Source organism: Moschus berezovskii, chromosome 10, assembly GCF_049115385.1.
Source record: "Moschus berezovskii isolate FMDL1 chromosome 10, NW_MosBer_1.0, whole genome shotgun sequence".
In the NCBI taxonomy this organism is placed as follows: Eukaryota; Metazoa; Chordata; class Mammalia; order Artiodactyla; family Moschidae; genus Moschus; species Moschus berezovskii.
The window spans coordinates 107683027-107695120 of NC_142469.1; the positions used below are offsets into that span (position 1 = coordinate 107683027).

The window sequence follows — 12094 nt, forward strand, 5'->3', positions numbered from 1 at the left end:
GATTGTTTTGGCTTTTCAGGTCTCTTTTGGTTTCATGTAAGTTATAATACTTTTTTCTACTTCTATTAAAAAAAAAAAACTGTCACTGGAAGCTTAATAGGGACTGTGTTAAATCTATAGATGGTTTGGGGTAGTATGGACATGACAACAATACTAATTCTTCCAGTACATGAACACAGTATACCTTTCAATTTATTTGTGTCTTCTTTGATTTCTTTCATCCGTGTCTTGTAGTTTTCAGAGTAGAGGTATTTCACCTCCTTGGCTAAATTTATTCCTAAGAATTCTATTGCTTTTGATGCTATTGTAAATGTAATTTTTAAATTTCTTTTTCAAATAGTACATTGTTAGTATATAGAAATACTACTGATTTTTCAGCAATACTTTATCATGTTCTTCAATTTTCCTGAATTAACTGATTAGATCTAACAATTTTCTGGTGGTGTCTTTAGTACTTTTCTCTATATAAAATCATGTCATCTGCAGAGACAATTTTACACCTTCCTTTTCAATTCTGATGCTTTCTGTTGCTTGTTTTGTCTCGAACTTCCCAGTGCCATGTTGAATAGAAGTGGTGAGTTGGCAAGCTTGTCTTGTTCCTGACCTTAGAGAAAAAGTTTTCAACCTTAACACTTTGTAAACTGATTTGGGATGAGGAGATTGAGTGAAAGCGGTCAAAAGGTACAAATGTCAGTTCACAAGGTAAGTAAATACTGAGGACTCAATGTACAGCATGAAGACTGTAGCTGCCACTGCTGCATGGTATTCTGAAAGTCGCTAAGAGAGTAAATCCTAAAAGTCCTCATCACAAGGAAAACACTTACACAATTGATTTAAACAATGATGGCCAAAGTACTATTTTTTGCCCCCTTTAGACAGCAAATTCCATTACAAGTGAATTCATATTCCATGCTTATTATAGCAAATGCTAAGCTTATAAAAGATAATTTGTAAATCTGAGTAAAATAATTAGTTAACCTAAAATGATGACTCTGTGAAAAAACTGAGCTGAGTGCTTTGCTAAGACCCCATTTCAGCTACCAACTTCTTATGTGATAATCTACGTGACCAAAGATAATATATTGGGGGAGGGGGAGGAAAAGCCAATAATAAAGGGGATTAGCAAAAACAGAATAAATGTCTGTTACTCCCTGCAACAGGAAAGCAGCCAAACAAGCAGAGGATAACTGGCTTAAACTGAATTAGAATCAAAGAAAGTTGGGGCAAAACGTTCCATACGGGAAAACTAAAAACTTTCTGTTAATATTTCTTTTATTTATTTCTTATTTTAAAAGCAACTCATATAAGAAGACTAAAAACACACCTATAAATCCTCAAAATCCAAAACCCACCACAATGACATACACTTGACTAGCTTTGCCTGTGTGTTTTTTTCAGTCTGTGTATTTTTATGTGGTCACTGTCTTGCAAACAGTGATAATATGCATGGTCCTATAACTCACCAAACTCTAGCAAAGCTATCAATTAGACATATATTTTGGATTTTTACACTGTTTCCACGTTTCCTATTACAGTCAGTGAAGAACACGAAAAAATAGCTAAAATAAAATTAGAGTAGAAAAACCAAAATTTAAACAGCATCTTCTCTTGTTCTTAAAATAAGAAAAAATATTTATGATACACAATCTATAGCAAAATGACTTCACACATATGAAAACTTCCAGTACTACAAAAGCAAACAAAAGAAATTAAAACCTTTTAAAAATGAAAAGAAGAGTGACTGAACTTGTTCATTTTTAAACTCTACCTGAACTGTTGTGTGGCACACCCTCCTGCTTCCTATCAAATTGCCTCTACCCAGAACGTCCTGTGCCGAACCCTGCTCTCCAGGGTCTGCCAGAAGTAAAGCACAGCAAGTCCTGAAGCCCTGCCTCTGTCCCCCAGCTCCCCCAGCCAACAGTGGAACCACACTTCCTCGTCTGTGGGCTACTCGATGCCCAAGAGTGGGGCTCTCAGATGTTAGCTTGCGTTAGAATGATGGGGGAGCGGGGGCTTGTCAGAACACAGCCTGCTGGTCCAACCACAGACGTTTCTGATTCAGGAGGTCTAGGGTGAGTTTCAACCTGTGGTATTTCTAACTAGTTCCCAAGGGATGCTGATGCTGCTCTGAGGAACCAATAGCCAACCCAGCACCAACTCTTGCAAACAACCTTCTCAATTTCCATACCTCTCAATGACCTCCGTTCTCACAAGTGCTGTCTTGATAAACTATCCCACACAGCTTAACACGCTTATACTACACACCCTCATGGCTGTACCCTCCTGGTTTCACATCTTCTTTTCACACCACAAGACTGTGAGTCCCTCAAGGGCAGTAAATACAATAAACAGCGCTCTTGTGACTTACAATCATCCCAGGATGGGCAGTCAGATAGGTAGACATGCTTAATACAATATACGGGCTCTGAGTTCACAAGCGAACAAAGTGAATTTTAAAATCTCAAGCAAATTTAATTGTACTAAAACGCTCTATTTGTTAGACATCATGCTAGGTTGGGCTTCCCTGGGAGCTCAGTAGGTAAAGGATCTGCCTGCAATGTAAGAGGCCACTTTACTGCAGGAAGACGGGGGCTCCATCCCTGGGTGGGGAAGAGCCCCTGGAGCAGGGCATGGCAACCCACTCCAGTATTCTTGCCTGGGAAATCCCATGGACAGAGGAGCCTGGCGGGCTACGGTCCACGGGGTCGCAAGGGTCAGACACGACTGAGCGGCTGAAGCAACAGCAGACATTATGTTAGATGTTTTCAAATACACAATGTCAACAAATACTAAAATAAGTTTAATTCTTAGATTAGGTGTTTATTATCTGTCTTCCTCTATCAGCAAGTGACTGTGAGGGAATCAAGCTTTCAGTCCTTGCTCTCCAACCACACTTCCATAACACGCACTCCAGCTGAATGAACAGCTAGAGAAACGAGTCGTACCTGGCCACATTCCAACCACAGCTCACCACTGAAATCAACGTTTCTAGAAAGGATCATTCTCCACATCAATGTGACATCTTCAGGAAGCTTTTAAGGAGTAGATTAAAACACACACACACACAGAAGCAGTTATATCGCTTATCTTTCACAGGTTTTTTATTTCTAAAAATCTGTTATATGAACAAAATTTTAAATGCTGAAAAAAGTCTATTAAATAGATGCAATGATTTCTATTACACATTTTTTCTATATGTACAGTTAACAAACAAAATTTTTATAAAGAGAAGCACTGACCAAAACAAGGTCTTTTCAACACTCTATCAGCTCATAACATTTTCATTAGTTAGAATACCTTGCAAACAAAAGTTTTACTTAGGAAATGTAGTAACAGTGTTGAATGCACAGACATTAGCTGCCAGCAATAGGAATTTTACACATAATATAGAAAAACTGCTTCAATCTAGTCTGTAACAAAGCTACTAAATTTATCCGAATTAATTTCATAATCACTAACAAATTTGTGATGATCTGATTTAATCTTTGAAATTATCAAAATCCCCATAAACTTGATTGGATTGCTGAGGAACTCAAACACTTTCTAAAAAGAATATATGAAAGATACATTTTTAACAGCAATATTTAAAATTAACAGAATTAATGAAATACATCAAATAACCCTTTACAAATCAATTAATATCAACTTTATCCCCCTTCTAGTTACCAGATGGTGAACTCATGTTTATTTATAATTCAGATCAAAGCATGTAATATTCAACACATTATGAAAAAAATATGAAAGTTCTATGTGAAAATGTAACTTCAATTTTTGAGAGAGTAATTTCAAGTAAAAGAGATAAAGTGTCCAACGTGAAGTTCCCAGTAAACCATTTCAATTATGTTTATTCTTATTCATGGTATATCTTAGTGGTCCACCCTAGTGACTCAGATGATAAAGAATCTGCCGGCAATGCAGGACACCCAAGTGTGATCCTTGCGTCAGGAAGATCCCCTGGAGAAGGGAATGGCAACCACTCCAGTATTCTTGCCTGGGAAATCCCATGGACAGAGGACCCTGGCAAGCTACAGTCCATGGGGTCGCAAAGAGTCAGACACAACTGAGCAACTAACACACACACACACGTCTTAACAGCTAATACATCACTGACCAGTGTCTTACTTATTGAAATCTTTTAACACTGTAATTCATGCTTTGCTAACTTAAGACCCTGCTACATTACGTACACTAGCATAGAAACTGTGTCATATAACAAGCAGGGCTGATGCTACTTAATCCACATCTTAGGTTGCGTATAGTAGGTTTAGGGGACATAATATAAATCTCACTAGTTCTAAGTATGAAATATCTAACAGTTTTATTTGAATGAAAATTAAATTCCATCTCAAGAATCATGGAGAGGTAAAAAAAATACAGTAACTACATTCTTTGAGTAAAAAAAAAGAAACCATTCATGTAAACATCGAAGGCAGCTAACAGCACTGGTGTTTTCATTCTTAATTACCTGACATTTACAGATAAATATGATAGTGAGATGGTCTGCTACTGTATTTCAGACATAGGAATATAATAATGGTAAAAAAATGTCAGCCAGAAAAGACGGCACTGCTACTTATAACTCTTAAATAATTTGGGTTCAGTCAATCACTCTCTTGAATACACAGTTTCCCTTTATAAAACAAAATTACAGTCACATCTGGGGGGGTTTTAAACAAAATCCACATATTTTAAGTTTTCTTCTACTACCAGAAGATTCCAAATAGAGTCATGCTGACCTCTTCATGCACCCCTTCTAATACCACCAATACTATCAACTAATACCTGTGAATAAAGGAGCACAGTAGAGGGAACAGCTCTTCCCACGCCTGCTGAAACCCTTGAACTGCACTAGGATGCGAACTGCGTTCCATCTCAGAATGCTCTTTCAAAACATGCAACTGGTTGGATCTGCATCATATCCTAATGTTTATTTATTAATTTTATATTTATACTGTGAGATTTGTGTAGATGCTGAATAGTTCAGCAGGCTGAGTCTTGATGAGTACCAGCTGGGCCCGTCAAATTTACTTTGCATAAAAATCAGCATAAAATATAACAGTTAGTGAAACAATTCATGACCTGGTTAATTTTCTTTCTCTCCTAAGTTTTTCTCAAGTGGAAGTAGAGCTGGGAGTGTACAGGCCTCAGTGCTTTCTGAGGAAATGTTTACATATTCTCTAAAAGAGTACACGAGCTTTTAAGGGAAATAAACGCTATCTCCAATTTCCAAACATTACTGAAAATCAACTGTTTAGGATTTAGGATCAGAGGTCAACCTTCAAAAGACAACTGGCCTCAAAAGTACAGATAGAACTTGATGCATTTAAAATGAAAACAGTATGAAAGCAATAAAATTAAACTGAAAACAGTGAGAGTGAAGACTTCGGAAATTTAAATCTCTGCGGCCATGTGGGGGTTCACCTTTCCCAAACCCTGTTCTCTTCCACAGAGTAGACAGTGACCCGCTGTCCCCTTCACAAGGCCAGTTGTCCTGGTCCCCTCACAAGACCGCTCTGGCTCACTGTCAGACTAACTAGGATAAAGCAGAAACTTCTCTGTCGTCTTCTATTTGATGGACTGTGAATTCCTTAGAAATTTGATAATTCCAGTACCTAAAAGTGCTTCACACACACAGTTTGCTGAGTAAACAGAAAGACAAGGTCTCTCAGGGGATTTAAAAACATATATTACACAACTCCTTTCTTCAAGAAACTTGTAAACGACTAGGGGGAGAAAAGAAGAACATGAAAATAGTCCTGGTGTCAGTATAACATGATCACCAAGTGTACTGAAAGGATCAGAGTGGATCACTTGGAGGATGAGAATGGAACCTTCCCTGATGTAATCATTTATTAAATAAAAACCACCCACAGTGGTGTTTACAGAATCACCTAGTATGCACCAAGTGCGCTGTTAGGTGAGAAAAACCACAACATACTGAGTCTACGCCCCCAACCTGCTCCTGGAGTTACTGCCCAGTAATTCTATCAAGAACTCGACACTGAACCTTCAGGGATCTGTCAGCGTCTCCTGGCACAGTTTCAACACCCACCAAAGGAACCTAAGTTTAATCCCCATTAACTTAACCAGATGTAAAGGGTGAATGTATGTGAAATGCACTAAGGTCATGATATTAATCCATTATAAATATGATCATAGTTCAAATAAAATGTGTCATGCATTATCTATTTTTTAAGCACTTTGCCTTCTAAGCACCAAGCAAACAGTAGGTGCTGAGTAAAATACTAAATGAGAGAAAAACTAGCTTTTTTAATAGTACAGAGTCATCATTAAAAAAAATAAACACATGCAAGCAGTATAAAAGCTGGCCATTTAAAAGGCAAATATGATTTTGTAATTTAAATAACCCTTTATTTATTTGTTTAAAAATCTGAATTTTCATACATCTTTCTCTAGGCAGAATATGCCTTTACACAATTTTCTGCCCCATAATATAGATCATTTCCACACGAGGCTGGTTTTTCAGTTTTTAAAAAATAAATATTTATTGAGTATTTACAATGTACAAGGTATTGTGCAAATTATTGATTACAGCACAGCTTTCCTTACTTCATTTTCTTTTACTAAACTGACACACAAAGTGAAATAATTTCGGCAGGCTCGTCTCATTGTGAACAAACGCTCCTCCAAGATCTTTCTAGCTATCACACTTCCTCTTTCTGGGTTCGCACATGGAAATGCAAACACTCCCTAAAAAGTCCTCCCCACAAAAACTGTCTTCCTCAAGACATTTTCAATGAAAGGGGTTGGGAGCAGAATAAAGTCTACTTGAGAAAAACACAGAATTTTTTTAAAAAGTAATAAGAAGACAGTGAGGGAAAAGACACAGGGTGTTTCAGAAAACCACCACTACTTTAATCTGTAACCACAGAAACGAAATCAAGATATTCAACTGGCTTTCTACATCTCAAAGCAGACTGGGCAGTGCCTTCTCATGCCACTCACGCAAGCTCAACACTACATTTTGCCTTTAAACAGTCTGCAGGGGCCAGGCTACAGAATCTCACTGAATATGAAGGGGGTGTAATCAGATGCATTCTTGCGATGAACTCTCTGGAAAAGGAGGTAGAAAGGGTCTTACCAGACCCCAGCCCCTGGCGGCAGAGTTAAAGGTTCTTTTCACTGCCCTTCCACTGCCAGCTGCCTCACCCTTGTTTGCTACTGATGCATCCTGCGATGCGGTCACTTCTTGGCCTGTTCTCACCACTGGACGGTGAGCCCCAAGGGGACATTAACATTCTCAGTTGTAGCAGCAGCCTAGCCCTGCACAGGGTTGCTTTCAAAATCACCTTCCTATAAGAACAAGGCTTTCTTCCAGCATAACTGAGTGCTGTTTCAATCTCACATTGCCATTCTCGTTTAACTCCTGAGTATACGTGTCAAGTACTCTAAAGGATTATTTGGTTAACTAGTATAGAGAACAGATTCGGGAGATATGGAGCAATGCATTCAAATATTTATAAAATTTAAAAGAAAACTATCCCTGTCATGCTAAAGTGAAAGTGAAAAGTCGCTCAGTCGTGTCCCAGTCTTTGCGACCCCATGGACTGTATCCATGGAAATCTCCAGGCCAGAATACTGGAGTGCGTAGCTATTCCCTTCTCCAGGGGATCTTCCCAACCCAAGGATCAAACGCAGGTCTCCGGCATTGCAGGTGGATTCTTTGCCAGCTGAGCCACCACTAAAACAGTCTGCAGTTCCTTTCAGTTTCTAAGTATGCTCAATTTTGTATTTGACAGACATCATATATTTTTTACCTTTTTATTTTATATTGGAGTGTAACTGATTAACAATGTTGACATCATGTAATCTGGGATCATGTTATTACCCACCATTATATAGCAAGTTGAAATTTGCATCTTGCCTTAAGCACAACGCAGTCACACTGAAAAGTTTCAAACATCTCACATTATTTTCAAATGTGTAAGGTTTGTAACCAGTGAAAGCTGCCATCCCAAGCTTTATTCTCACTATTAGTGCTGTGACCCTTTTGAAAACACTCCGCCTGTCCCTGCTGTGCGCGTTTCTCTCTCTCCTTTTCCCCTCCCTTGCAGTCCACACACACAGGCACACGCATTCACACGCACCCGAGGACATGTCTTTTAAAGGCCATTTTGTGCTTCAATAGCCAAAGCGCTCTCATTAAAAAAGTAACCTCTTTCTTCTTGTAAAATTACGTTAGAAAGCTACGGAAGCTTTCTGTAAAAAGTAAGGAAAGTTGGCCGCAAGCACAATATTCAGTAGCATGGTTCTAACAGCGTGATATTTAATGATGACCATTTCTGAACTTTAAGTGTAGCGTTTCTGTAACACTAAAATACTTCCAGAAAAGTACTAATACATGTTTGCTTATACAAAAGTTCTCCATAAATTAAAATTATATACAAACTTTAATTTCTACTATAAAAACAACACGCCCAGAAATGAGAAGTCATGAGTCAAATATAAATTCATCTACAAAATTAAAACACTACAATATCCAAAGTCAATATATTAATATAGATTCATTAATATAACCATATCCTACGTTTATGAGTATAAATGAAACATTTAATGCAACTCAATTTTCCTACTGTGCACATATAAAAATTGTTTCAATAATACATTTTGAAAATGTGATAATGTAATATTATAAATATATTTTTTAATATATATGGAATATTTTTATAATCAATAATAATAATTACATAAAATCAAGTCTAATACTAACTTCCAGATTTTTCAGTGTGGTCATATCTAAATAAATTTTCAATTTTTTGACTAAAGATCATTTTTTTTAAGATCATTCTTTTCTATTATTTCCTCTTATTCTGACTTATTTTATCTTTTAAACAGAATAAAATTCTTACAGAATTAATGTACTAATATTTGTCTATATTTTACTTTTAGCATTTTTTGTTAAGTGACAAACACCTTTTTTGTCAGTATGAAACAGAAAAAAATCCAACACTCAATCTGAATGAGGTCTTACCTTCTGATTTCTTGTTTTTCCGCTTCAGCCATTTTTCTACAGTCTCTGCACTAACGCTTTCAGACACAAATTCATCTAATACCTGAGGGTGGAGAGAAAGATAGGCCTTCACTTTTTCATCTGTCAAATCTGTAAAAGAATTGAACAGAATAAAATTAACCAATGTGACATCTTTGTTTACATCAAAGATATGGAAAAACGACACATTATGCAAATAGATTTAGCACATAAATATTTTTAACGATATACATACATACAATGGACTATGATTCAACCATAAGTAGGAATAAAGTTCAGTTAGGACATGGAGAAACCTTAAGAACAGTATGGTAAATAAAATCAGCGACACACAAAGGGCGAATATTACATGATTCCACCTATGGGAAACCTCTGGACCAGGTAAATTCATAGAGACAAAGCAGATTAGTGGCTTCCAGGAGCTGAGGGAAAGGAGAATGAGGAGTTCTTTGCTTTGTGGGTACAGAGTTTCTGGTTCGGGAATTAGACAGGGCTGATGGTTGCACACACTGTGAGTATCATTAATGCCCCTGGACTATACACTTGATACGCTTAAATTGGCAAATTCTGTGTTATTTACGCTTTACCACTTTGAAAAAGTAGAAAAAAAAGTAAAGTTGGAACTTCAGAACTTTTAAACTACAGATATTTCATCGTGTTGCATGGCTGTTTCCAACAGTAAGTTTCAGCGTTGCATTTGAACCGTGCTGTATCCCAGTGCTGTGAGGTTAAGCCTTACAGAGTACTTTTCCTTTACGGAAGATGTTATCATGCATTTAACACTTAACAAAAGTGAAACTCTAGGAAGAGTATCAAACAGCAGAGTAAAGTACTAATAGACTTCGGGTGCTGAAAATATGATTAAGGAATAAGTTCTTATCTTTTACTGTTTACAACACAAATTCTCCTTTTTCTCAGGGCCACTAAATCCAATGGTACAACTGATGCTCAGTCCAAAATAATCTCAACATTTTGTCATTGATATTCAATATATATAGTCCATTTCACAAAAATAATCTTCAAAGTCTAATAATAACTGTTGAATAGACACAGAATTTTCAAAGAACTTTCGCAGATCTTCATTTAAAAAATATAAAATCATACATTGTCAAACTGTTGCTTCAGGTTGGTATGCCATTTCACTAAAGGACTCAAAATCACAGGCTATCAGTAGTCATTACTCAGTGATTTTAATTATTTAAAATAATTATTCAGAGTACTACTGAATACTCTGTGAATTATTCAATAAATTACCATCCTTAGGGACGGTTAGGTGGCAAAGGCAATGGAAATTCGTACTTTTAGATGCAGAAAAGGCAAAACCAAGCATATCGTTACGACTTCAGAGAACAGGCTGCATGCCTGCAGCACCAGATGAGGCACAGAACTCTTACGTATTAATTAATTCTGCTGGGGACTAAAGTCACAACTGCATGATTCCACAACAGAATGGTATTACTGAGAAAGCAAATGATTTATTTCAATGAATTCAATTCAATTATTGGTTAAGCACTCAATTTAAACGATACAGATCTCTTATCCATAATGACGTAGTTGAATTCGATTAATAAAGAAACAAGACCCAGTCCATGTTCACCCTGCAAAGAGCCTCAGGGATACAAAATCCAATTTGAGAAATTCTATAAGGTACTGAGAGATACGAGGCTCATTAAAATAAGAGAGAGCTCTCTTGCCAAAGCAAGTTAGAGTCTCCAGATACAAAAGGCACAGAAGGAAGCTGAGAGCTGATCTGACCTCAAGAAAACAAAGTAATGTTCACACTCTGATTATGCCCATAATAACAAATTCAACATCTGATTCCTTCTTAAAGCTTCCTTGTATCACTTTTGTGACATAATATGGTTCCTATCCTAACTCTCTATTTGCTCTTCACCTCTGCTTTCTCCACAGTAATCTATGACGATGACAGCAAAATCTGAATCAAGAATTTTAGTATATTTTTGATCTCTAGTTTGGAAATTCTTCCATCAGCTCAAGCTCCATCTTGACTCAAAATTGCGTGAGTCATCTCCTTCCCACTTATTCCCAAAGCGATTTTAACTCTTCTTCCGGTTATTATTATTAATTCTTCCAGAAACCCAGGCTGAGAGTGTGTCGTAACTGACTCACTGTCACTTCATCTCAGTGCATATTATACGTACAAGTCCTATTTGCCAAATTACACATTGAATAAAGGAGCTGTGTCTGAGATAGGCAAAGAATGCTTAAAACTCAACAAGAAAATACAAGTCCAACTATAAACGAGTCAAAGAGCCGAAGGAAAGAGCCGACTTTGCCAAAGGAAGATACAGATATGGCAAATGAGAGTGTGAAAAGATGATCATTTGTCACCAGTGAGTTGAACAAAAATGAGATGCCACTATCTATTAGAATAATTACAACCCAAAAAACTGACTAATACAAATAATACAGAGAGAAACTTCACCTCATCTACTATTTGGTTAGTTCATTGCCATAACAGGATACACGCTTAATTTGTTCCCCTTCATTGACCAGTTTTTACAATGAGTTGGTTCAGTAGCATTCTCCTGTAGGTGAAGAACTGAAAATTTTACTACTATGAACCCATGCATGCGTGCTCAGTCGCTCAGTCAAGTCTGACTCTTTGCGACCCCAGGGACTGTAGCCCACTAGGCTCCTCTGTCCAAGGAATCTCCAGGCAAGAGTACTTGAGTGGGCTGCCACGCCCTCCTCCACGGGATCTTTTCAACCAGGGATCAAACCTCTTGCATCTCCTGCATTGCAGGTGGATGCTTTGCCACTGAGCCACCAGGGAAACCCAGGTATCTCACGAGAAATGGACAAGCTATTGCATTTTAAAGTCTCTTGGAATGTTCTTCTCTGATTATGTCACTGACTCAATGCACACTTAAGTTTACCTCAGATGTGTCTGTAAATGTGTCTTTATGACAAACTGATTCTAAAAATGGGTATCTACATGCTGGAGAATTTTTTTAATTCTGGAGTCTCACCACTTTAAGATTCATTAAAATTAGAAAATCACCTTCAAATCAGAGGCTGAAGGACTATTGTTTTTCTCAGAGGGATACTTTTAAATTAATT

The 12094-nt window shown here is 37.2% G+C and overlaps 1 protein-coding gene across 1 annotated transcript in view; it reads right to left on the minus strand.

The window, feature by feature from the left end:
- PDE10A (phosphodiesterase 10A) overlaps positions 1-12094 on the minus strand; it is a 266588-nt gene that overhangs the window by 138069 nt on the left and 116425 nt on the right. The window contains exon 2 of the mRNA XM_055433314.2: positions 8993-9121. Within this exon, the coding sequence (XP_055289289.2) occupies positions 8993-9121 (129 nt within the window). The remainder of the gene's footprint in view (positions 1-8992; positions 9122-12094) is intronic.